The 26569-nt window shown below is 50.5% G+C and overlaps 1 protein-coding gene across 1 annotated transcript in view; it reads right to left on the reverse strand.

The window, feature by feature from the left end:
* PPP6R2 (protein phosphatase 6 regulatory subunit 2) overlaps positions 1-26569 on the reverse strand; it is an 876013-nt gene that overhangs the window by 603673 nt on the left and 245771 nt on the right. The window contains exon 6 of the mRNA XM_086918845.1: positions 8853-8990. Within this exon, the coding sequence (XP_086774971.1) occupies positions 8853-8990 (138 nt within the window). The remainder of the gene's footprint in view (positions 1-8852; positions 8991-26569) is intronic.

The following is a 26569-nucleotide window of genomic DNA, read 5'->3' on the forward strand; positions in this document are numbered from 1 at the left end:
GCACAAAGCTCCAATAGGTTGATACGGAGCTTGGCTCCCACCGGAGACAGGAGTCCTCTGATCCCCACCTCTCCCAGAGGGTCACCCCATTCCAGAAGGGACGTATCCGTCACTATTGTGAGATCAGGGTGGGGAAGGGAGAGGGGTCTGCCACTGACCCAATCTGAACCAGGTCAATGATGTTTCCCCGATGCTGTGCCCATTGGAACTTTAGGTCCCACTGCAGAGCCCGCATGTGCCATCTGGCATGATCCACAAGCAGGATGCTGGAGGCCATGATGCCCAACAGCCTCAGAGTCACTCTCACCGAAATCCAGGATAGAGGTTGAAACATCGGTATCATAACCGGAATATCCTGGACTAGCCGTTCAGGAGGATAGGCCTGAAACTGCACAATGTCCAGAACCACTACGATGAAAGTGAGCTTCTGAGAGGGAGTCCGGTGTAAATTATGCACGCAGATATTGAACCCAAGCGAATGCAGGAAGTTCGGAGGCGTGAGACTACTTCTTGGGACGAGCCCGCAATCAGTCATTGAGATAGGGGAAGACTGGAACCCCTGATCTCCGCAGATGGGCTGCGACCACCGTCATTGCCTTAATGCACATCCGGGGGGCACTTTTGAGGCTGAAAAAGAGCACTGTAATCAAAATGCTTGTGGTCCACCGTAGCCCGCAGGTAGCGATCATGATTGGCAGGCAGCACGGGGATGTGTAAACAGGCATCCTGCAAGTCCAACGCTACCATTCAGTCATCAGCAGACAGGACCTGAGGCAAGGGTGAGCATCTTTAACTTCTTTTTGAGGAAGTAGTTGAGGGCCCTGAGGTCTAGGATAGGACGAAGGCCTCCATCCTTCTTCGGAACCAGAAAATACCAGGAATAGCAACCACAGCCTATTTCTGGCCTAGGGACCCTATCTATGGCTCCCTTGGCCAAGAGAGTCTTGACTTCCTTGTGGAATAAGGCAAGGCGATCCTCCATCGGACAATGGTAAGTTGAAGGCATGAATGGGGGAGTAGTCTCAAAGATGAGGGAGTAGTCTCTTCTGACTATTTGCAGCACCCACCTGTCTGAGGAAATATCTCACCAGTGGAGGAGGTGAGGGAGTATCCTGGCCCCAAATGGGCATGCATGATCCAGAAGGATCGGACTAGGAGGGTTTTGCGGTGGAGGAGGGGGCTGTGGATTGACCCGACTTCTGGCCACCCAACACACGGGACTGGGGCGAACCACATCCGCAGACCCACAGAGGTTGCTGGACTTGCAAGGTCCTCTGGATGGAATATGGTTGGCATGGTGGAAGTCCCTTCCATAGCCACGATAGGGGCAAAAGCAGACACAGGCCGGGACGACATGGAGAGGCCTAGGGACTTTTCTGTAGCCCACGAGTCATTAAAGCGCTCAAGCACTGCGAACACTCTTTCTCCAAAGAGACAGGAGCCATCAAAATGCATATCGAGAAGATTAGCTTGGACATCCCCCAAAAAGCCAGAGGTCCTCAGCCAGGTGTGGCACCCAACGGCCACCTTTGAGGAAATTGCTCTGCCTAGCGACTCTGTGGTATCTAAGCCACATCGTACGGCAAACTTAGCCGCATCTCAACCGTCTGTAATGGCTTGGGAGAGGAGAGCTCGGTCCTCCTCCGAGACTCTGGGCAGCACTGGCACCACAATAGAGAATACGGTGTTAACCGACCACAATGCTAGGCTGGTGGCAGAAAAGATTTTCTAACCGAAGCTGTCCAGCCTTTTGGATTCCCTGTCCGGGGGTGCGGAAGGGAACGTGCCGTGGGAAGTGGAGGCTTGGACCACCAAGCTCGGTGGGGTGGGTAGAGGGGAAAGCTAGGTCACCAAGTGCAGGGCGGTCACAGCGGCCAATGGTTCTATTCACAGGAGTTCCTGTGCTGGGCTTGGACCAGGTGCTGTTTGAAAGACAGCAAGGGTTCGGAAGAGAGACACAAGGCTGCAGGACCTTCGTCAGGACGTTAGTCTTGAATGCCACTGTAGGAAGCTGCAAGTCCAAGACCTCCACAGCACTACGCACCACCATTGAGAATGAAGCTCCCTCCTCCATAGCCAGGTTGAGGGAGACAGCATAGCAGAATCTGGGGAGGTGTTCATGCCGCTAGCATCCCTCAGGTGCTCAGTCTTGATTAGGTTGCAGGATTTCTAAGAGATCCTGCTGCTCCTCCCAATCTTCATCATTCATGCCGACCCCTTCAGAGTAGTGCAGGTTGAATGACTGGGAGAGGGCCGCAAACGCCGAAGCTCCTCCATCCCGTTGTGCGACGGATGGGGCAAAGTCGGTGCACGCTTCTACTTCTGGTGCTTCTTGTGGTGCTTCTCACCTGACCACGAGGACTTCAAGAAAGGAGACCTCGAGGAAGAAGACTTCGACCACCCTGAAGCGGTACTCAGACCTTCCCCTCGACCGGGATAGACGAGGAGACCTCCATGGCACCGCTATCAGCATTTTGGGCTGCTCACTCAAAGCCTTCGACGCCATGGACCGGCAATCGGAGCACAACTGTGACGTTCGCGCTCCACGCACCAGAGGCGCACCAAATGGGGGATCTGTGACTGACATGGCGTGGTGACAGGGGCCACAAGGCTTGATCCCTAGGCTTTCTTACTAGACATACCTAGCACACGTCTGTCAAAAAGTAACAGGGGGTAAGCTATCTTCGATGGATTTGCGCTGGCTGGTGTGGAAAGAAAAGATCTGACATCAGCGTGCCGGGTTGGCACCTATATAGACTACGTGGACGTCACGACTATGAACCCGGCGCCTATGACTTTATGCGGACTCGACTGACACCACCTATTGGCGCGCAGGGGTACTGCTATTAAAAATCTTCCGGATCCAGCCGGACGCCTAGAAGTTCAAAAGGTAAAGAATCTGTGGCTAGATGTCTATCAGATATGGGTGTTCTTGGTACTGTACTATGTATTAGCCTCTGCAATCAATATTCCAGAGAACACAACCAAAAACGTACCCTGTGTGGTAGTTCTTTACAACATCTTTTGAGCAAAGATAGTGGTGGTAGGTTTTGTATTGACCACATAAAAGGATCACCGGATACTGGTTCATACAGACACTGGTCTTGTACTTTATCCTTTGTTCCACATGATGCTCGGCATGTTGTATCAATATTGTAGCAAAAATGATAATGATATTATGATTCGATTTGCCTGTAATAGCACGGTAACTACATACTCCACTGAAGGAACATTGTATTGATTAACCTGTGTGAAATTAAGATTGGCTGCTTTCCAGTTAGAAGCTCACACCTGCAAACTGTACTTGCATTTGGTGCAATCAGATAGAGGAGTCTACACTGATGATAGCATGGAACCAACCTGTAATTTGTATTTTCATGCAGTCCGTTATGTGGAACTAATTAAGAGCTTGTTAGATTCTTTGATTAATTAGTGTAAAATGCGTTTCCATTTGAATTGAGGTGTAAGCTAGCTCTGAATGTTACAAATTTAAGAGACAGGATAATATCTTATACCGTAGATAGAAGAAGACTGATCGGATTTGGGGTACAGCAGTGAACGTACCTCTACTAAGCCATATGGAAAATGTGTGTGGTAGGTCTAAGGGCTTCCTTTAGTATGTCCATACATTCCTGAGGCAAGCTGAAATAACCAAATTCTAGGACTTCAGGAGCAAAATCGCAAGGATGAGCTGCCTGGGGTCCGGATGTCCAACTCTGCCTTGGTTCTGTGAGAGAAAGTCCAGCATGTTGGGGAGGGCCTCATGAGGGGCGATCAGTGTCTCTACAAGGGCCAAGCACCATGGTAGTCTGTTACACATGGGGGCAACTAGGATGAGCAATGTTTGACTCAGTTTTCTTACCATGTACAGTAGAATTGGTAGAGGAAGAAAAACGGTACGCAAAGATCCCTGACCAGTTCATCCACAGAGCATTGCCCATGTACTGGGGGGGGGGGGAGCGGGGGGTGGAAACCTGGAGGCAAAGCTTGGCCATATTACATTTTCGCATTGGCGAAGAAGAAGTCTAGGGCCCCCCATCAAATGTAAGGGAGTAGGACTTGTGTTTAGATTTCCCACTTGTGAATGTGTTGCTGTGTCCTGCTGAGCATCCTGCAATACCAAATTACCTGCGCCAGAGTGGACAGCTGAGGAGACACTGGGCCACTTTGTTTTTGCAGGTAAAACATGGTCGTCTTGTAATTTGTTTGCTCCAGGACCACCTTGCCTTGAATGTCTCTGGACTGTATGTTATTCAGGTGTGCCTCCTCACTCAGCACCCTCAACCTAGCAAATGGTAAGAGTCGCCTGCAGAACTGGGTGTACAAAGGTTCTGCCTCGCAACAGGTGGTTGCTGTTCCACCTCTGCAGAGAGCAATGGGTGATGTCCTTTATTAACTCAAGAACCTCCTACTAGCCTGTCCATGAGGTCATCATAACTAGGAGGCGAATCACTATTTAAAATGCGACAAGACAGAGTGGCTGCAAAAGAGGTAGCAGCTGTTGGAAAGCAGTCACCCTTTGCTCACTTAGGTAAGCTATGCCTGAGATTGCATGGAGGGCAGATCCTAGGAAGGGTTGGACCAGAAGTGGCTAGAGATGGGACTTGGTGACATTGAATGCAAAGCACAATTTGTGGTGCAGGGAGATAGCAGCTTATGCATGGACTAAGCAGTCTTGCCTGCTTGCACTCTGAAACAGTCTCTAAGCAGGGGAATGCGCAAGTCTCCAACCCACCCCATTTCCTTCTGAGATGGGAGGCTCGCACTGCTAGATATTTGGTGATAACCATTGGGGCCATGGTTAACACTTTGAACTGATAGTGCTCACCACTTATCATGAAGCATAGGTAGCGTCAATGGGCTGGACAGATGGGGCTGTGATACTAGGCATCCTTCAGGTTAAGTGTGGCCATGAAGTTACCTTGCTGCAGAAGGGGGATGGCATTCTGCAGAGAGAGCATGAAGACATTTTCCAAAAGGAAGGATCTATTGAAAGGCCTGAGATCAAGGATTGGCCTGAGGGAGCCGTCCTTTTTGGCATGAGGAAGTTTAGTGAGTAAAACGCCTTTGCCCTGGTGTTGAGGGGCACTGGCTCTATAACCCCTTTGAGAAGGATTGCATTGACCTCTTTTTGCAGCAGGGCACAGTGTTCTTGACTGATAGTGTGTGAAGAATGGGATGTTTGGTGGGGTTGAGAGGAGTTTGAGGCAGTATCCGTGCTCAATGGTGGATAGAAACTGAAGTTGTCTCCCCCTAACAGAGAAAAAAATTCCTGGAGCATCTCCCAGACAGGTGTAGCATGATCAGGGGGGAATGCAGGGCAAGGCAATTTTTGGAGTTGCATTCTCCCTTGGAGGGAGTGCCTCTGCCTCGACCCTGGGAGGTGTTATGCCGAACAGTACCCCGTGCAAAACATCTACCTCCCTATTGGTGGTAAGTCTGCTGCTGACGTTAGTATTACTGCGCAGGGTCAGGGGATTTAGCTTTGGACCCTCCCCTATTTTGATGCATAAGAAAGAGAACCTATGTGAAGGAACATGAAAGGTACCCATGGCCTTAGCAGTATTGTTGACCTTTATCTTTTCCAACATCTCATAAACCTGCAGACCGAACAGGTGTTCTCAGTTAAAGGGCAGGCTGATGATGTCCCTGGAATTCTGGCTTAAAGCCAAGGACACAGTCAAAAGTACTTACAGTGGACACTTAGGTGTTCAACCCCTTTAGCATCTATATCAGCCAAATCTAACGCACACCAATGGTTGCGTTGGATACAGCTTTCCTCTACTCAACAATCTCTTCTCCCCTCTTCAGGTATTGGACAGAGAGATATTGGAGTAGGGCCTACATCTCTTCCCATTGGCCCCGTTGTAGCATGACAGGAGGCATACTGAATTGGTGATGCACCAGTGTGTGGTAAAACCAGCCACTACCCTCATACCAGCTGCATCTTACGCTTACTCTCCTTATCAGGAGGGCTACTGTTCTCTTTCGAGTGGTAGAGACAACCAGGGAGTACAGGATGACATGACCCCTAAAATAGAGGGGATCATCACCCAACATTTTGCAAGATCCCTAAACACCCCTCCCCCCCTTTTAGCAGAGGGAGAAATTGAAGGGAAAGCTTAGTTCTAGATTGCACATTGTGGAAAACAGCTGCATGTTGGATGACACTGTGATATGCAGTGGTGTCATACAGTGGGGAAGCTTTAATAGGGACACCATCAAGATCCCACAAGAAGGGGGGGTGCAGATCATAGTCCTCCAAAGGATCATCCATAGGGTGTGGATAGGCTGGTACACCAAAGTCCGTTGCTGGAGAGAAGGAGCTAGGGTGACAACCTGTCTGAATAGGACTCCGATGACCGCTAAGGGTCGCAGAGGTGAGGGAAAAGGAGATTGAGGAGGCAGTGGAGGAGAAGCAGGGCTAATAGTGTCCGTAAGCCTATTGGGAGGCCTTAGCTGGAGAGAAGTGCCCTGTTCTGGAGGAAAGTCTTTGCTTTTTTGGGCAAAGTCGTCCCAGTGGGAGATATCTTACCTTTGCAGGGGTAAATAATGTATCAGTGCTGCCTTTCTTTAAGCTCTCATAGAAGCTTATCGAGGAAGGGTCTCGGTTGTTGAAGGTCTCGGAGACTATATTAGTTCAGCACCAAAAGTGCTTTCAGCTTCGACAGAGGCATCTGCATTGAAAGTCCTGGGCGGTCTCAGACTCGAGGGCCAATGGGGGGCAGGGTTGATACTCCTATCTCAATCCAGTCTCACCTCCAATGCTTTGCTTCAGTTCCGACAGAGCCAAAGAATAACGGCGCACCCTAAGGTGGCAGGGGCTTTTGCACTGGCCTCAACGCCAGACCCCTGAGGGGGCCAGTGCTCAGCTTTGACATGCAACCGATTAGGTCTGTGAAGAGGTGTGGCTGTCCACTGCACTTGCGTGTCTCAGAGAAGTATGCAGGTCTACTGATGTAGATTAGGCTTCTTCAAGAGCCTCATTCTTGTCCTGGGAATCACTCATCAGACTCCAAGAAATCATATCAGATTATCTCAGGTTGATAAGCTGGCACGTCAGGTGATTAATCAAACTCCTCTTTGGCATAAAGCGATTCCACCTCAGAGAAGATATCTGGCTCCTCCAATGCTACTGGAGAGTTTTTTGCTTCTGAAGTATGAACAGGAATCACAGCGGGTGTCGTCATTCTCTGGAGAGAGCACAGGTTACAGATGACATGGAGATTTGCCCAGGGATTCTTTTAGTGGCACAGAGGGCATCTCTTGAAAGGCATACAATCTATCACCCTCTGCCCAACATTACTCCATCCAAAAGGGGGTGGTGATGGAAGGAGCATCTGAATCAATCAAACACTCACACCCAGTCAAAAGATCTGGGTTTAATCCATCACCGTTCTTTAGCCCACTCTGCCACCCCAGTTCAGACATGGCTATATGCAAATCAGTCTGACCCTGTGCCTCATGGGAACAGTCCAGCCCGAACTGCCAAGCCATGTCTTCCCTGGACCGGAAACAAGCTTCCGAGGACCAGTTTCTGGCATTCCAGCCGTCTTCAGCCCGGCTTGCTTGAATCCAGTGGCAAAGTGAGCAAGGGACTCACGTCTGAGCAGACGTGAGTCTCTTGTTCACTTTGCCACTGGATTCAAGCAAGCCGGGCTTGGCAGTTCGGGCTGGACTGTTCCCATGAGGCACAGGGTCAGACTGATTTGCATATAGCCATGTCTGAACTGGGGTGGCAGAGTGGGCTAAAGAACGGTGATGGACTAAACCCAGATCTTTTGACTGGGTGTGAGTGTTAGATTGATTCAGATGCTCCGTCCATCACCACCCGCTTTTGGCCGCCATAAGTGTGGCAGGGTATGCTCAGACGTGAGTCCCTTGCTCACTTTGCCACTGGATTCAAGCAAGCCAGGCTGAAGACGGCTGGAATGCCAGAAACCGGTCCTCGGAAGCTTGTTTCCGGTCGAGGGAAGACATGGCTTGGCAGTTCGTGCTGGACTGTTCCCATGAGGCACAGGGGCAGACTGATTTGCATATAGCCATGTCTGAACTGGGGTGGCAGAGTTGGCTAAAGAACGGTGATGGATTAAACCCAGATCTTTTTACTGGGTGTGAGTGCTTGATTGATTCAGATGCTCCGTCCATCACCACCCCCTTTTGTACCAACATTACTCTATGGCATCAATATTGAAGATGTGGGATCCGACTAGCCCAGTCTTCGACAACAATGTCGGGAGCAGTGGGCAAAGAGGAGAAAAGATGAAACAAGCACCAGCGTAGAGGACTCTTCTCAGCGACGCAAAGGGAAAAAGGCTCTGGCATCATGACACGAGGCGTCGAACACATCAATACCGGGAGCACTTCAATACACGTCCAAACCTGATGGCGGAAAAAACAAAGGGTCGGTGCCCATGCGCATTCACAAACAGAGGAGGAGTCACAGATCTTATGATACAAAGGACTTCAAGGAAAAACAAGCTGCAACAGTCTGAGCCCTAGATGGCAGGATTATGCAGAGCATGTTTATCTACAGCCACACGTTATGAACACAGATTCTATCTATCTATTATAAAGCCTTCATATGGACGGTGAGACAATTTCTCAAATGTATGTTATATTACCTGTATTCATGGAACTGGATGCAATTTAAAATTATGTCATCTGACTTATACTAATATTTCAGCAAAATAAACCATGATCCTAATACCAAATTCAAACCACAGCACAGACCCCCATGGGATTGGGGAGAACGTCTTAATCAGAGAGGGAAAGATAATCAACCAGACTTCTGTATTAATTACAGAGGCAAGTACAAGGAGCAGTCTTAAGCATGCAGAATCGATTCTCACATTTAATACTTCCTGGCGCAGCGGTGCAGGTTCCACACAGCTCACAAGACGCAGCAGGAGGTCCATCATGGCTGAAGTACCAATGTGATTTAGCACCAGGCTGAGGAAGTTGTCTTTTTTTCTCAGAAACACAATGACCTAAAAGAGAAGAATGCAATTACAGTTCGGTCCAATAGACCAGGAAGGCTTTATTGGCTTAAATCTCTGGATTGGTTAGACTCATATTAGCCAGTACACTGTTCATACCATCATCTTAAGCATGTTACCGACAACTCAACTATCCGGATATTATCCTCCATTCAAGACCTGGTGGTTGTGTGTGCCTACTCTCATTGCGCGCTTCTGGTCTTGTGCACAGTGGCCTCTGAGGAGTCAGCGGTGAGGAGTTGGCGAGAGGTGCACACATATAGAGAAACTGGACAGGCTGCATTTGGCAGTATTAGGCCATGTGAGCGTCGAGCAAAAGGACTACTGAGTCTTCTTGAACGCTCGACGCTCGACCCAGCACCCCATGAAGCTGCTGCAGGTTAAGCGTTGTGTTGCAGCCAGTCATAAAGCCAGATTAATCGAGGAGCACTAGTCTGGAGATAATTTTAATATGCCGGGAAGCCAGAAGCTTAGCAAGGATCTTGGCTTGTGCTTTCTGAAGTGATATTGGTAGGTACGAGGCACACCTATCTGGTGGCCTGTCCTTTTTATGAAGGGCCACTATCGATGACAGTCACTGCTGTCTGGGAAGTATACCCTGCTGCCTACTTTCCTTGTACATCTGTAATAGATACAGCGCTATGGTGTTTGCTATTAGGTTATAGAGCTCTATCAGTAGGCATTTGCACCCATCGTTTTGCAAAATTCTAAGCCTCGTATTGCTTGGGAAACCTCAACTTCAGTAGACTTGCTTTGCATGAGTGCTGTGTCTTCCTCTGAGAGGGTTGGGAGCTGCATCTCAGTTAATAGTTCGCGAGAGTCTTCCGCTGTGGTCGTACCTGTGGGGAAAAGAGACCAGGGTAGTAGTCAGCAAAGGTGTCAGCTATCTCTTGTGTGTCTCTCAAGTGTTCGATGTATTCTGAACTGATATCCAGCGGTTCGCCTTTTCACGTCTGTCAACCCATATGGCCCATTTCCTTGCTTTGCCCTCATTTCATAAAAACAATGTTGCGTCGCTCAATACCTGGCCTTGGCCAACTCTGATGCTAAAACTCTATACTCTAATTGCTTGAGGTCCAATGTATGCTTGGTCTCTCAAGCCTCGTCTACCAGTTTGGCCTCACTGTCTAGGATCTCTTGCTCAAGCTTCTCCATAGCACCTCTCTTTTCTCTTTTGTGCCTCACAATTAGGGAGAGCGCTTGTCCCCTGACTACAGCTTTGTAAGCCTCCTATAGAGTCTGTGAAGAGTCTACTGAGGCCTCAGTTTCTACAAAGTAGCGTTCCGTAGCCTTTAATAGACTCTAACATTCAGAATCTTAAGGTACCAAGGATTGAGTAATATGGCCTGCCAGTCTTGGAGCTTGCCCAGACTTTAAGCTGCCAATATCGGGGAATGATCAGAAATGCTCGTTGCCAGATGTCGGATTTCACAGAAGTTAGGAATACGATAAACCAACGTTAGGATGTAATTGATATGGGAGAGGCTGCTGTGTGCTCCCGAATGATATGGTAAGTGATGTAGTAAAGGATTAACAGCTCATCATACATCTACCAATCCCATCACCAGGAAGCAGTCTGAGTTGGGAACGGGAGGGTGACATTTGCTCCCGGGACATGCGGTCCCTGCTATCGCAGAATGCCAAGTTTAAATCTCGCCTCATTAAGAGCGCCCTGTCAGGGAGCCCTACGTCTCTTATGCTATATCGGTGGGTTAAGGCACCAGGCAGGGATGCCCCCTGTCCCAGTTACTTTTCGCACTGGCAATTGAGCCCCTATCAGTTGCTATACATGCAACTCTGGGGGATGGCATACCGTTGGGGGAAGCGGTCCACCAAGTGCCGCACTACGCTGATGACCTGTTGGTGTACGTGAGGCACATACCTGGACAGCTGGCCCAACTGCTGCAGACCTTCGCCACCATCTCAGGGCTCCGAGTGAATGCGGGTAAATCCTGGCTTTACGCTTTTGGAGAGGGGAACACTGACCCGGGGTACTTTCTTGGCGGTACACGGGTCCAATGGAGGGAGGGTACCTTCTGCTACCTAGGGATACAGATCCAACGCCAACCAACTGATTTGTTCAATGGGAACCTGGGGAGGGCAGTCACGGCACTAAAATCGCAGGTGCGCCTCTGGAGCACACTTGAGGTGACGACCACAGGCAGGGTGGCGCTCGCCAAAATAGTCATGCTCCCTCGTCTCTTGTACTACTTCGTTAATTTGCCCCTATTTATTCCAGCGGCCTTTTTTAACATGCTCACTAGGATGTTACGGGACTTTATCTGGGGCACTGCTCAGCATAGACTGGCACTAGCAAAGTTATATTTTTATTTTATTTTTTTATTTAAGAAGTTTTGTATAGCGCTGGCCTGACCCTAGGGTATCGGAGCTCTTTACAGCAGATACTAACAGATAATCACCATATACATAGCAGATGGTCACCATATACACAAAAGAAGGGCAACATGTTAATAGAAGAGCGCACAATAGAAGAGCAACACATTGTAGTGCAGGACAGATTTGTCTTCCGGGTTATTCAGAGTCATTGAGCTTGAACAGAGCTCGATGTCCGCTAGCTGCCTCGAGCTATCCATTCCCTAGGGAGCGGTTGAGGAACAGGATTTGAAGTTGTCTTTCGAATTCAGCAAAGGAGGAAATGGTTCTGATGTGAGGGGGAATGGAGTTCCAGATTTTTGGAACACTTCCGGTGAAGGATCAATCCGCAGTCTTTTTTCTTCTAGCTTTTGGAGGGATGAGTAGGAGGGAGTTTGAACTTCTCAGGTTCCTGGTCTGGCCGGATTTTTTGGGTTTTTTCACCAGGTGTTTGCGTTTGCCGGTGTGAAGGGCTTTATAGGTGAGGCAGGCTGTTCTGAAGCTGATCCGCATTTCGACTGGAAGCCACTTAAGTTCCCTGAGTGCAGGTGAGATATGTTCGAATTTCTTGATACCGGTGATCATTCTGGCAGCCGCATGCAGCGTTGTCTTGTTGGGAGCCAAATGCACTTTAGGAACTCCAGAGAGGTCTGCGTTCCGGTAGTCCAGCCGTGAAAGTACTAGTGATTGGGTGGCCTGTTTGAGATCACTGGGCGGAATGAAGGGCTTTATTTTGTTCAGTAGTCGAAGGTTAAGGAAAGCACTTTTGGCCGAATTCTTAATAGGTCTCAACATGTTCAGTTTTGGGTCTAGGGTGATGCCTAGAGATTTGACAGAGTCTGCTAGTGTTCCCATTGAGCACATTGATGGCTTTTTAACCATTCTGCAATTTTGGGGTTATCTTCCTTGTTCGAGATGAGGAGTATCTCCGTCTTGTCGGGATTTAATTTAAGGTGGTTGCATGTCAGCAGTATTGGATATCTCTCAGTACATCATTGAGTCTTTGAATGTCTTTGAGACAAGTAGTTTCCAGATAGATCTGGGTGTCATCAGCGTAGAGATGGAAGCGTATGTTGGCTTTCCTAAGAATTTTGGAGAGCGGTTCCATGAAAATGTTAAAGAGTTGCGGTGATGGCACCGAGCCTTGAGGGAAGCCTTTATTGACTTGTTGGAGGTCGGAAGTGAAGTTTTTTATTTTTATTTTTTGAGTGCGATTGTGTAGAAAGGAGGAGAACCATTTGAGGACTACCTCGCCAAGACCAGCTCTTTCTTGGAGGGCCCTTATGAGGAGTTTATGGTCTACAGTGTCAAAAGCTGCAGAGAGGTCAAGGGGAATGAGGAGGCAGCATTGGTCAGAGTCTAGTGAACCTTGGATATCGTCGATGATGTTGAGGATCGCGGTTTCTGTGCTACAGCCTTTTATGAAGCCAGACTGGTGGGGGTCCAGGAGGTTGATGTTGTACAGGTGTTGGGTTAGTTGATGTAATACATATCTTTCTAGGGTTTTTTAAAGAAGGGGAGGTTCGACACAGGTCTGAAGTTGTTCAGATCCGTAACATCCAGGCCGGGTTTTTTTAGCAGGGGTGTGACTTGACCCATTTTAAGGCAGTCTGGAACGACTCAGTTTTTCAGGGAGCTGTTTATGATTGTGCTCCAGAGAGGCGCTAAGGCGTGTTTCAGTTTTTTGGTCAGTAGGGGAGGAATGGGGTCTAAGACATGCGCTTGGGGTTTGGAGGAGGAGATCAGCCTGACTATCTCAGTTTCCTGAATGGGGTGGAAGCTTAGCCAGGAATTGAAGGAGGAACCAGGAGAAAGATCATTCGATCCAGCCACGATGCTCTTCGTGGGGTGCGTTGTGTTGATGTCCACCAATAGTTCGATTTTCGTGATCTTATCATTGAGGAAGTTGGCGAAGTTATCACATAGTTCTTTGGAAGCCTGTATGGAGGAGGACACGGGCTTGGAAATTTGTCTAATGATACTATACAGCTCATTGGGTCTGTTTTTGGCACTGTCCAGCGCCGAACAGAAAAAGATAGATTTCTTGTTTTTAATGTGGTTGTTGTACTTTCTACGGGCTGATTTGAATTGATCACGGAGGATTGAGGTAGTGTTATTTCTCCATTTTCTTTCTTTGGCTCTTAGTTCTCTCCTTTCAGAGTTGAGGTCGGAGTTGAACCAGGATCCTGATGGAGTGGCTCAGCTCTTTTTCAGCTTTAGGGGAGCTAGTTGGTCGAGCATGTACAATAGCTTTGCGTTGTAGCGCTCAGTGAGTTCATTTGTGGCGAGGTGGTCGTTGGTGTCAGGAAGAAGAGAGCCTATCTGCTCTTCAAGGATTCCCACTGGAATCTGGGAGAAGTTTCTCAACCGTTTGAGAGGGGTCTTGCATAGGTGTTTGAAAGAGAGTTAGTGGATTGATACGAAATAAGATCATGTGGTGATCTGACCAGTCGACTGGGAGTATGTGATTGAATGTGTTTCCTTGAGCGATGATGGCATCCAAGGTGGCTCCTTTGTAGTCAGTCTCCTCAGTGCAGAGCTGGATTAAATTGTTGTAACCTAGGAAACTGGATAGCGATTGGATTAGCAGGTTGTTAGTCTCATTACATTGCAGGTTAATGTCGCCAAGGATTAGATTATTGGCATCTCCAAGTGCACCATGAACTATCAGGTAAGATAAGTGTTCCCTGAATGCGGAGGTGTTACCTGGAGGATGATAGAGAAGATGGCAGCGTAAAGTTCCATTATCTTTGGTCTTAATGTTGGTTGAGAGACATTTAAATGAGTTGTATTTGTATGAATCTATTTCCGTGATGACCATGTAGTCTTTATCGAGGATAGCTACCCCTCCCCCTCTTTGGTCTTTTCTGTCTTTGTTGATGATGGAAAAACCAGGGGGAACAAGCATGTCTAAGCATGGTGAAGCTAGTTCATTGAGCCAGGTCTCCGTGATGAACGCAATGTCAATGTCATGAGAGAGAATGGCCTCTGCTAGTTCAGTTGCATGCAACGAAGTCGACCTGCAGTTGATGAGCAAGCAATTGGTGAACAGCTCTTTGTTGTTGGGAATCTTTTCTATGGGTGCCCTAGGTAGGGTGGTGAAGACGGGTGGTCTCAGGGGTTTTGTGCAGGGAAGGTCTTTTCGGAGACCCGTGATCACTTGGATTTTGGAGAGTCAAAGGGGGATTCTGAGATCTGTGCGCAAACTAGTGAGGTTAGGGACTACTGTTGGCAGAGCTCGTTCCTGATGTTGCGGTGAGAGGGTCCAAGTGGGGAGTGGGATTGTGTTTTCCTTAGGGAATTGTGGAGTATGGATAGCAGGGATACTGTGGTGAGAGGTGACTCGGGGGAGGTGAACAGTGGGGGTATGGGGTGGAGTGGATTGTGTTGCCTATTGGGGCCTATTCGCTGTAGCTGGGAGTTGGGTTACGACAGGTCGGGGTAGGTGTGGGAGAACGGAACGTAGTGTGGGGAAGAGGCCGTCGAAGGCTTCAAGGTTCTCGTTGTTTGCCTGAATGAGGACAGTGCCGTTAGTGTAAATGGTCACGGAAGTGCTCCCTCTTCGAGACGAGCGATTAGGGAGCAAGGATGTTATTTGCAGCTGTGTGGTGTGGATGTGGTTTTGGCGACGGATCAGGGAGGCCTAGCTGCTCCTTGTTTCGAACACTACTACCTTGCCGCTCAGCTGCAATGTGTCGCTCGCTGGCTGGCAGATAAGGGTAGGGATGATATGGCCACAATACTGCCGCCATAATTAGACGCCGCCCATGCGCGCTGACGTCAGTTCTGATACACAGCTTTTCCGCGCCAGATATGCAGAGCCATGATAGAACCAACACTGGTGCCATGAAACTAGGGCCCTAAAAGGGGATGACCTTAACCCTAGATATCGATTCGCAGAACGGGGAGGATGGGTGGGTCGGTAAGGAATCTATCACTAACTACTGTCTCCTACAGATATATCATTACACAAGTAGTAACTTGTGCATCTGAAAGAGACACGTTAGTGATATGTTCCTTACCTTAGAATAGGTACCCCAGCAATACCAACCCCGGTGGTGGGTCTGCGAACCAATAATCACACCAGAAAGTCCTGGAGGACGGAACGGCCAAAGAAGCCATCCCTCCGGACTTGGCTGTCCAGGCAGTAGTGTCTTGCAAACGTGTGCAGCGAGGCCAACGTAGCTGCCTGGCAAATGTCCTGCAAGGGCACTCCTCGGCCCAGGGCAGTTGTAATCGCCATGGCCCGAGTAGAATGAGCCCGCAATCCAACAGGGGGCTCCTTTTTGGCCAAGGAGTAACATGCCTGGATACACAAGATGATCCACCGCGAGATGGTCCGCTTGTGCACCGCCTTTCCCGTCTTAGCGCCCACGTAACCAACAAAGAGTTGGTCATCCACCCGGAACTGGCGTGTGCGATCCAGATAATAAGAGAGCGCACGTTTTGGGTCCAGACGGTGGAGCCTCTCTTCCTCTTTCGAGGGATGCGGAGGCGGAAAGAAGGTGGGCAAGGTAATGGACTGCCCGATGTGGAAGGCCATGACAACCTTGGGCAGGAAAGAGGGTCTCGTCCGCAACACAACCTTGTCCGATGGACAGAGAGGAAAGGAGGTGTAGAAGAAAGAGCCTGGAGCTCACTCACTCTCCTGGCAGAGGTGATGGGCACCAGGAAAGCAGTCTTCAAAGTAAGAAGACGGAGAGGACAGTTATGGAGCGGCTCAAAGGGAGCACACATTAGGTAAGTAAGAACATGTGTGCGATGCCCTTCAAAAACCTATTTACAATGGGGGACTTGAACAAGGAAGGCTGATCAGGTAGCCGTAAGAAGGCGGAAAGGGCAGAAAGGTACCCCTTGATAGTGCCCAGAGAAGAGCCCTGCTGGGCAAGAGAAAGAAGAAAGAGGAGAACCTTAGAAAGGGGTGCAGAGAGTGGGTCCACAGCCTTTGCTGTGCACCATGCCACAAATCTGTTCCACCTGCAGGCGTATACCGACTTTGTGGAGAGACGCTTGGCTGCCAGAATGACATCACAGACTTCGGGAGGCAAGTCAAATGGCCTCAACTGCCGCCGCTCAATCTCCAAGTTTGTAGGTGGAGACTGGACAGGTTCGGGTGCAGAACCGTCCCCTGCTGCTGAGACAGAAGGTCCTCCCGAAGAGGCAGACGAATCGGGGGATCGATTGACATGCTGAGTAGCTCGGGATACCAGTATCTTCGTGCCCGGACCGGAGCCACAAGAATAACCTGGGCCCGGTCGCGCCTGATCTTCAGCACTCTGGGCAGAAGTGGTATAAGCGGAAAAGCGTACAATAGACCGCAACTCCAATCGCGACGAAAAGCGTCTCCGAGCGAGTGCCGCCTTGGAAATTCCAACGCGCAGAACTGATGACATTGCGCGTCCTCTGCTGTGGCGAATAGATCTAACCAAGGCTCTCCCCATTGCTGAAAGAGGCCTTGTGCCACGTCCGAGTTCAGACGCCATTCGTGATCCATCATGCACCGACGGCTGAGTTCGTCCGCCCTGGCATTCAGAGAACCTGCCAGGTGTTGAACCACCAGGGTCACGCCCTGAAGTTCCAGCCACTGCCAGAGCCGGAGAGACTCCTGGCATAGGGTCCATGACCCCACCCCGCCCTGTTTGTTGCAGTACCACATGGCGGTGGTGTTGTCCGTGAACACCTGCACTACACTCCCCCGGACAGAGGGGAGGAATGCCTTCAGTGCTAGTCGGATCGCCCGCAGCTCCAAAAGGTTGATATGGAGCCGGGACTCCGCCGGAGACCAGAGGCCTCTGATCTCCGCCTCTCCCATGTGGCCTCCCCAGCCACGTGCTCCGGGTGGGGTAGGGAGAGGGATCTGCCACTGACCCAATCGCGGTCCGTGAGCCACCACTGCAACGGTCTTGCAGTGCCCTCCGAGATCAAGACATGATCGGACAAGTTGCCCTGATGCTGGGCCCACTGAAACTTCAGGTCCCACTGCAGAGCCCGCATCCGCCACCGGGCGTGTTGCAACAGAAGGATGCAGGAGGCCATCAGCCCCAGAAGCCGCAGCGTCAACCTGACCGAGACTCGGGATAAAGGCTGAAAGATCGGAATCAGAGCCTGAATATCCCGAACCCGCTGTTCGGGAGGATAAACCCGAAACTGCGCTGAGTCTAGAACTGCTCCGAGAGGGACACAGGTGCGACTTGGGCACGTTGTTGGAGAACCCCAGCAAGTGCTGGAGGTCGGCCGTAGTCTGGAGGTGGCTGACGACTGTCTGGGGCGAGCCCGCCTTCAACAACCAGTCATCGAGGTAGGGGAAGACTGACACCCCTAACCTGCGCAGATGAGCTGCGACCACCGCCATCACTTTCGTGAACACCCGTGGGGCGCATGGAGGCCGAAGGGGAGCCAGGTAAACTGAAAGTGCTTGTGGCCTACCGTGAACCGCAGGTAACGCCGGTGGGCCGGCAGGACGGGGATGTGAAAATAAGCGTCCTGCAAGTCCAACGCTACCAGCCAGTCTACAGGGCAGCTAAGACCTGAGCCAAAGTCAGCATCTTGAACTTCTCCTTCCGGAGGAAGCCGTTGACGTTCCGTAGGTCCAAGATAGGGCGTAGGCCCCCTTTGCCCTTCTTGGGTACCAGAAAGTAGTGGGAGTAACAACCACACCCTACTTCTGGCCCAGGAACGCGCTTGATGGCCCCCTTGGCCAAGAGGGCCGTGACTTCCTCTTGCAGAAGTTGCAAGTGATCCCCCGACACGCGGTGGAATTACGGTGGCATGGCTGGAGGGGTCGCTTCGAAGGGGAGGGAGTAGCCCCTTCGGACGATCTGCAGCACCCACCTGTCCGACGTGACAGTGCGCCAGTGGGAGAGGCGATGGCGAACCCTGCCCCCCACTGGCGTCACATGGGCCTTAAAACTCGGACTAGGAAGGTTTTGAGGCAGGTGCTGCGGAGGGAGGTGTAGACTGGCCTCGCCGTTATCCCAGACTGCCGCCACGGCGGTTTCCACGGCCGCCACCACGCAGTTGAACATTCTGCGGTGCGTGGCTGGCAGCACGTGTGGGGACGCCCCTTCCGTGGCCACGAAAGAAGCAAAAGGCACCAGATTACTGGCGTGTGGCCGAGAGGCCCAAGGACTTGGCCGTAGCCCTTAAAACGCTCTAGCGCATGGTCTGCCTTGTCGCCAAAGAGGCGACGGCCATCGAACAGCATGTCCAGAAGTGTGGCCTGGACATCGGCCGAAAAGTTGGCAGACCTCAACCAGGCATGGCTATGAACCGCCACTGTCGTTGCCATCGCCCTGCCCAGTGAGTCTGTGGTATCCAGCCCACACCGGATGGAATATCGCACTGCATCTCGGCCCTCCACAAGGGCTTGGGCGAGTTTAGCCCGGACCTCCTCCGGACATTGTGGCAGCACGTCCGCAACCGTGTCCCACAGGGTGTGGGTGTAGCGGCCCAAGAGACACGCGGTATTGACAGACCGCAGCCCCAAACTCAGGGACGAGAACACTTTCTTCCCGAATTGTTTATATCTCTTGGATTCCCGATCGGGCGGAGCCGTCGGGAATGCGGCCTGGGAAGTGGAGGCCTGGATAACGAGGCTCTCGGGGGTAGGATGGGTAGACAAAAAGCAAGGGTCGCCCGGGGCCGGGCGGTAGCGTCTGGCCACGTTCCTATCCACAGGCGGGCCTGTGGCGGGCTTGGACCAAGTGCCCACAAGAACGTCACACAAAGCCTCATTGAACGGCAGTAGAGGCTCACTGGAGCTTGTCTGCGGTTTGAGTACCTCAGTGAGGAGGTTAGTCCTCACGGCCGCGACGGAGAGCTCAAGGTTTAAGGCCTTGGCCGCCCTTGTCAACACCACACTGTAAGCAGCCCCCTCCTCCTTAGCCACGGTGGGAGGGGAGACAAATCCAGTGTCTGGCGAAGTGTCAATACCACAGACCTCCCCAAGCTCATATGTCCAGTCCTCTTGAGACTGGCACTCCAGTGCCAGAGGGTCCTCAGACCCCTCCCAGTCACCCTCGTCACCCGTCTCCTGTAAAACAGGGGCAACAGACGGGGCCTCCTCATGGAAATAAAAATCTTCAAAGGCCGTCGGAAGCGGCGCCCAGTGGCGCCGTTCCGGCACCAGAGTCAGACCGAAGGGAAGATTGGGGACGGCGTCCACAGTGGGCGCCGGGGGTGACACCCGCGGGGCCGGCGCCGGTGAGGTCGACCGGCGACGACCCGGATCTAGAAGCGGATCCGGTGAGGTCCTGCGGCACCGGGACCGAAGTCGCCGGCGGTGTCGGGCCGAGGCACCCGACGGCGTCGGGGCCGAAGCACCCGACCCGCTAGGGCCTCCAGCCGGGCCCGGAGGCGCCACGTAACCAGACTGAGGAGGGAGGGACCTCATGGCTCCGTTCAATCTCCTCCGGCGACGCCGTGCCCAGGGACCCGAAGGTGTGGGGCAGGACGCGACGCTTGCGACTCCGTCAGAGCCGCGTGGGTGGGGTCACCGGAACCCTCGGCCGCATCGTGCGAGCGTCGGGGTGGGTCGGAGGAACGATGACGTCTCTCCGACCTCTCATGCCTCTTACCTGAGGACTTGGATCCTGACAACCGATGTCCACTCTCGGAGCTGCGATGACTCCGACCCCGCGACCGGTCCCTCGACCTCCCGTGGGACCGGGACCTGGAACGGCGTGGGCCGACTGCCAGAGCTCGAGTCGCTTGCGGGACCGCTCCCGCCTAGCTTTAGACGTCAGGGCCCGGCAGTCGGAGCAGGTGCGGTCGTCATGGTCGAGGCCTAAACACTTCAGGCACCGGCGATGGGGGTCGGTAACCGACATCAGTCGGTCGCACTTCGAGCAGGGTTTGAACTCGGGCATCCCTACCGGCACCGTTAGAGTCGAAGACTCGAGTAGAGAAATTATCAAAAAGATCAAAAAGTTTAGTCAAAAAATGACTAGGGGTAGAGCTTCTCCGGATCTGCGCTAGCTGGCGCGGAAAAAAGAAGAACTGATGTCAGCGCGCATGGGCGGCGTCTAAGTACTCTGACGACTTCATTCCGGCGCTAACGACGCGGACGACTGACGCGGAGCCGCGGACGACGCCTACCGACGCGCAGGGGTATTGCTACGCAAAAAATTGCGGATCCAGTCTGACGCCTGGGGATATTCTAAGGTATGGAATCTACCACTAACGTGTCTCTTTCAGATATACAAATGTTATCGGAGGGCTCTATATCTCACCAAACATATTGTCCATTACGCACCTGCAATACCTCTGGAGGGATCTCCTATGCTTGCGGAATGGTGGGAGCTGATATTTGCACACTAGGAGATTTATACCAGGATGGTGAGCTCACATTATACGAGACCCTGGTGGCAGAGGAGGGGTTCCCACCTGTGGGTTTTTAGCGCATCGCTCACGGATAGCGAGGTTGACTGCCAAATGGGTGGATGTGACCACGGAGCCCAGTCAACATCTAACCATGCAAATTCTGCACGTCATGGGCAGAGGCAGGCATTTGGTACGCTGGTTTACGGCATCGTTGCAGGCACATGCGGCTTTCAGCTTAGATCCACACCGCCGCAAATGGGAACTGAACCTGGGGCGGTCACTGGTGGATAAGGAGTGGGAAAGGATACTTAAAAGTCCTGTGCGTATACCTAGAAACATGCGGTTCCGCCAAATCCAGCTATTCATCGTCAATAGGGCTTACCTCACGCCCCAGCTGATTAACAGGTACTTTCATTGTAACGATGCACTGTGCCCTAGGTGTAGCGAGCTGGGGGCGGGATTTTTGCATATGCTATGGAGTTGCCCTAGGCTGGGTACATACTGCTGTACAATTAGTGGGCTGCTGCTGGATTGCACAGGTCGCATCATACCCTTTGATTGGCCTGAGTACATATTACATCACTTCAGGAGGACCCCCAAGGACAAGGTAACATACTGGTTCCTGGATCTGAAGCTAGTGGCTGTAAAGCGCCTCCTCACAAAGAGGTGGAAGGCACATGACCCGCCGCACACAAGGGCGTGGAGCTCTTCATTTCAGGCATGGGTTAGGGCAGAGAGGATTGCCATTCGAAGGGAGGAAACACTGGGGCTGGGGAAGGAGCCTATAGCGGCTCACTGGGAGCAGATGCTTTGTGCGCTTCAGGGAACGAAAAGGGTGAGGCACGGGAGACACCCGGGGGGAACAGATAATGACCGCATAGGCGGTGATACGCCATATGCCAATGCACTGATGTGATATTCTGGTAGCACTTTACTCTTGCCTTAGTTCTGGTACGAGTGCAACCACCCTAATGCGGTCATAGCTGCGGAGCGCATAAGGGGCACCAGGTACGGGATGTGGGGAAGGGGAGAGGGAGTTAAATATGCACACATGGATTTATGCTGCTACTGTTATGGTTCCTTTGTTTTATAAGTAAACCATCCATTTCAATGATCGAGGTGAATGGTCTGTAAAGAACCGCACAGGCTATTAGAAGGTTAACACACTGCTTCTATATTGTAACTTCAGAGACTGCATCAGGACTATCGGACTGAAGTAAAGCTGGCTCTTGGGTGAGCACTCCCCGTTTCAATTAAAGTACAGCTAGAATGCATGTGAATCCTATGTTGCCACACACTCATGTGTTGGCGAGCAGCCTTATGCATGACTAAGTTTATATATGAGATGCCTGTCATGACTATGTGTAAACTTTAAATCCATAAAAACAGATTTGAAAAAACCCAAAAAGAGCACCCTGTCAGGCAGCCCCAGGAGGAGAGCACCCAAGTCCAGGAGGATGTTGCCCTTTATTGCTGGTGGGACATAGATGGATATAATATTAATCGCCTCTCCCTCCCACGTCCCGAGGGCTGCATACATGCCTAGTGTATTGGTCCAAGTGCGTAAATAGTGAGTGGTAATTGTCGCATAATAAGTATCCCCATCCCCCGGAGCCAGATCTAAATCCAGCATGGACCACCATCTTGTATCCCCATCCATCTAGGGCGTTGCAGGTGTGTCTTTTGCAAGAGGATCGCGCCGGAATAGGGAGTATTGTTTTATGTATTGAAGCACCATCCCTCGTTTGATTTTGTCCCTAGTCCATTTACATTCCATGACAATAATAAAATATCAGTGATGTTCACTTTAGCTGCCATCATTTCATAGAAAAGGGTGAACCCTTGCTCCCTTCCTTAGCAGCACTATAAGGAGTCCAGGCCCGGAGCAGACCTCAGGCATAGAGTAACCAAGTTACAGCTATTGTGGTTGAAGTACTTGCTGCCATTCAATCGACTGAAGCATACAAATCCAACAAACTAACATACCCTACCTCCCCATCACCCTTCATTTCTGACTAGTAGGCAGGAAGTCAAAACTGCTAACAAAGCAAGCAAACTCCCTCTCCCCGATTTCTTGCATTGCGGACCTAGAACAGCCAGCAACTCTGCACCTTTTGCGCCAACCCAACATGTTAACCTAAGGAGACTGGGCCTTCCCTAAATGCTTCCCAGCAGCCCACCCGTGTATAGAAATACTATGTTACCAGTGAATCACATGATTGTAAACTGTCTCCGGGCCTTTGGTCCAAACTGGCCCCCCATTAAGATCGGGCCCTCCCAGGGTGGGGCCCAACCCAACAGGGAGGTAGCCCACATCAATCCTCAATGACCAATATGTCTGTTATCAGTAGTTGCCTCCTGCAATTCATCATCTGCTAGGCCTAGTCCCAAGTTGTAATCCCAGTGGTCACGCAGGCGAAGTAACGTGTCCGGTGAGTTAATTAACTTCCTGTATGTAAGGGAGGCTGCTTTACAGGTCATGTGGTCGGTGAGTAATCTAGCCTCAAGCGATGAGGATTCAGGGAGGTCGACCCCTCAGGAAGCATGGAGAGCTTGGAGATATCTGGAGGTACCAGAAGCTCTCTACACCAACCTGAGGTACATGACACTACATGGGTCACAGCACTTATGGTACAGATCTGGCTAACACTCAAAAAGCTGGTCAAAAGGATTACCCAGGCCACATCGCTGTAGGGCTTTGAGAGGTTGGCCACTCTAGGGATGTGATCCAGCTTCAACAAATGGGATCTCATAGGGGTGGTCCATTTCTCTGATCTGCAGAGAGACTACGAGCTGACTACCTCAGAGACCTTCTGGTACCTCCAGATACGCCTTGCAATGATTGAGTCTGCTGGCACCGTTCCTCGTATATAGGTATTTTTCCTCTGCCCTTGGTGTTACTGCCCTGCAAGTTGCAGCCTTCTTAAAGGCTTCTCTTCCCTGATCCAGGATGCTTGGCAGCATAGGAAGGAACTGATTTCTAAATTGGGAAGGTGGCAATGTCTCAAGGAGGAAACACGATTGAGCTTTTCCTCTTCTAGTTGTACACAATATTTGTCAGCCTCTCTCTTTATCAATTGTCCATACATTGCAATGTCATCCTGAAGCAATGACCTAGAAAGATGTGTCAATCTACTCCTCAGGGGAATCAGTGTTGACATCCTCTCACTGAGTCCCCAAATACTCAGATCCCTCTCTTTCCTGAAATATACCCATGGACTCAGGATCATCTGCCTCAGAGAAGAATTCTTGTTCTTCCTCCTCTTCATATGGCTCTGGTGTCATGGGGGGTGGGGGGAGGGGTGGAGGGGGTGTCGAGGTCTATGGTGTCCTTGTCAGTTTGTTGCTTTTCCATTGAAAGTTTCAGGAATGCGCAGAATTCTTGAAGGGATGCGTCAAACACTTTTTGTAATATCGCCGCCATTTCAGTCACGAGGCGCTGCTTTTTCGCTCAAATTTTGTGGCTTGTTCTTCTGCACCTAGCGTAGGCATCAATTTCCTCTTCGATGTCAAGGATTCTTTTGTCGATGTTTTGCTCAACCCTTTTTTTGCACCTTCCAACTTTGTTTGACTTTCAACCCTTCCCAACTTAGATCGCCTTTCAACGTATTCGTCTTTTCAGGTGTGTGCCCACCTACAGTATCCTTGTTGTGGTACCCAAAGGGTTCATTCGACCTCTGCTTTACTTCACTCTGAGATTTATGACGCTTTGTGATTCAGAGCCTGATGTTCAAGACTATCCCCAGTAAGTTTCAGTGTTACCTGGGCTTTCTTCTCCTTGTGTTTATGATTATCATTTTCAACATCTATGATCCTCATTGTGGCCTCCGAGCCTTCCCCTCCGCCAAGATAATCTTCTTCCTCACCCGACAACTCCAGGTCTCTCACTGATGGAGTCTATTTTCTCCCCTGCATGGCAAGGGCAAAAGTGTTCTTGCCCCTTCGAAATCTTCGGTTTGAAGTCTGCATAGGCCTCACAGTCATCACACTTGTGGTCTACCAGTAGGCAAAGGTTGCACACTTGATGGTTGTCTTTTTGTGCAAGTTTATGGCGGTACTTCAAGCAGAATTGAAAAGGTGTCTTCTCCATGGATGTATGACGTTACAACGCATGCTTTTACCACGCATGCCTTTACAACGCGGTTTTAACATCGCAAACCTTTACAACGCATAGCGCTTAGAGGTGCTGGATAGTGAAAAGTTTAATTTTGTATTTAAACTCCAGTCCCCGTGGACACTAGGGAAGGTGTTGGATAGAAAATTAAACATATTCCCTATCCTAGAGCACCCCCCAGCGCAATGTGTTGCAATGGTTTGCGTTGTAATGCCTGCGTTGTAATGGTAGTGCGTTGTAAAAGTTTCGTTGTAAGGGTTGTTCACCCTTCTCCATATCACGTGGAACAGTATCCCCCCCTCACCCTCTCCAGTACAGGCAATTTCACTCCTGCCTCGAATTCTGTAAATAGTTATTCGGTACCTCTTTTCAGTGGTCTTCTCCGGACTTCACTCAACATACTTTCATCCAACTTCTGCTTTTCGCAGTCGGGAGAGCCCTCAGCTATGCTTCCAAACCCAACAGCAGAAAAAAAGAATCTGAAGCTAGGGACCACACGAACGAGTTTCCGGGGAGGCCGTTTTATGTCAGGACAGGCTGGATTAGACACCAAATGGTGGGACAATCAACGCTCCAAAAAAACAAACAAAGAGAAGAAAAACTACTAAAAGGACCACTACCATGGTGGAGAATTCTTGACCCAACCACTAGATGATGGAATAATGCACTGCACGGGAACCCAGAAAAGATTCAATCTGCAAAACATCAGCTTACTACCCTCCGTCATGATGTCATGGTCAACATAGCCAGTGCCACCACTTGGAAACGCAGGTTTGGAATCTACAATATTGATGAGGTTCTCTCATAAGTAAGTAGACCCTTCTTGCCACAAAAACCACACCCTTCTCTTAGAATGCAGTGTGACTAGCGCTTGAGCGGAAATGCCCCATTTCCTTGGTGGAGCGAACATGAGTAGCACCATGTCCTCTGGCCAATTCACAACTGACACCATAAAATATGCTGAATGGCTTTAACCAATACTCTTACAAACCTCACGCTGTCCTCCTCAATCTCGATCAGGCCTCACAAGCCCCCTACTGTTCTTGCCAGTCACATGGCACACGCCCCTCTAGAACTACAGGTAGTTTATGAGTGAAGTATGAGCCCAGAACACGAAAATGTAATTCACATGTAGGGATGTGAAAATAAAGCAGTACACACAATCCTCCAAAAGTGCAGACTAGGGCGTGCCGCAGTCACCTTAAACAAGAAATCATAAGCACTCAACTATGCTTTTTGTCATGTCGCTGTCAAATATATATCTGCCTGAAGCTCCATGGGTTATTTCAGAGGTTGTTTTACTGTAAAGTAGATTTCCTGCTTCTTCCCAAGGTCTCCAAATAACTGCCCTTAGATGTCAGACTAAACAGAGGAAGACACCACCTCAGTTTTTCCTCAACTCACCATTTGTCATACACTCCTCACTGGGCTCTTTCTGCCCAATAGTGTACGCTGATAGAACAGTACAGTGGATTTGAAGGTGGACAACCCAAAACTACTCCACAGTCAAGCAACTATCTTCCTTCTCAGGACAGGCATCCTCTGTCAGAAATAGCCCCTAAATGCCACCAGATTTTGCTGCACTTTTGACACCGGTCATTAACAAATAGTTACCAAAATGATGTAGTTGCAGGACAAGGTCTTCAGATAGGATTCTGGAGCCACTCCGGTAGGAATTAAGTTCTTTATTTCATATTAGGCCCATAGGCTACAGCAACAGCAGGTATGTCCTGTCCGGGCTTCATCCTCGATCCGACTGTCC

Source organism: Lissotriton vulgaris, chromosome 1_1, assembly GCF_964263255.1.
Source record: "Lissotriton vulgaris chromosome 1_1, aLisVul1.2, whole genome shotgun sequence".
Taxonomy (NCBI): domain Eukaryota; kingdom Metazoa; phylum Chordata; class Amphibia; order Caudata; family Salamandridae; genus Lissotriton; species Lissotriton vulgaris.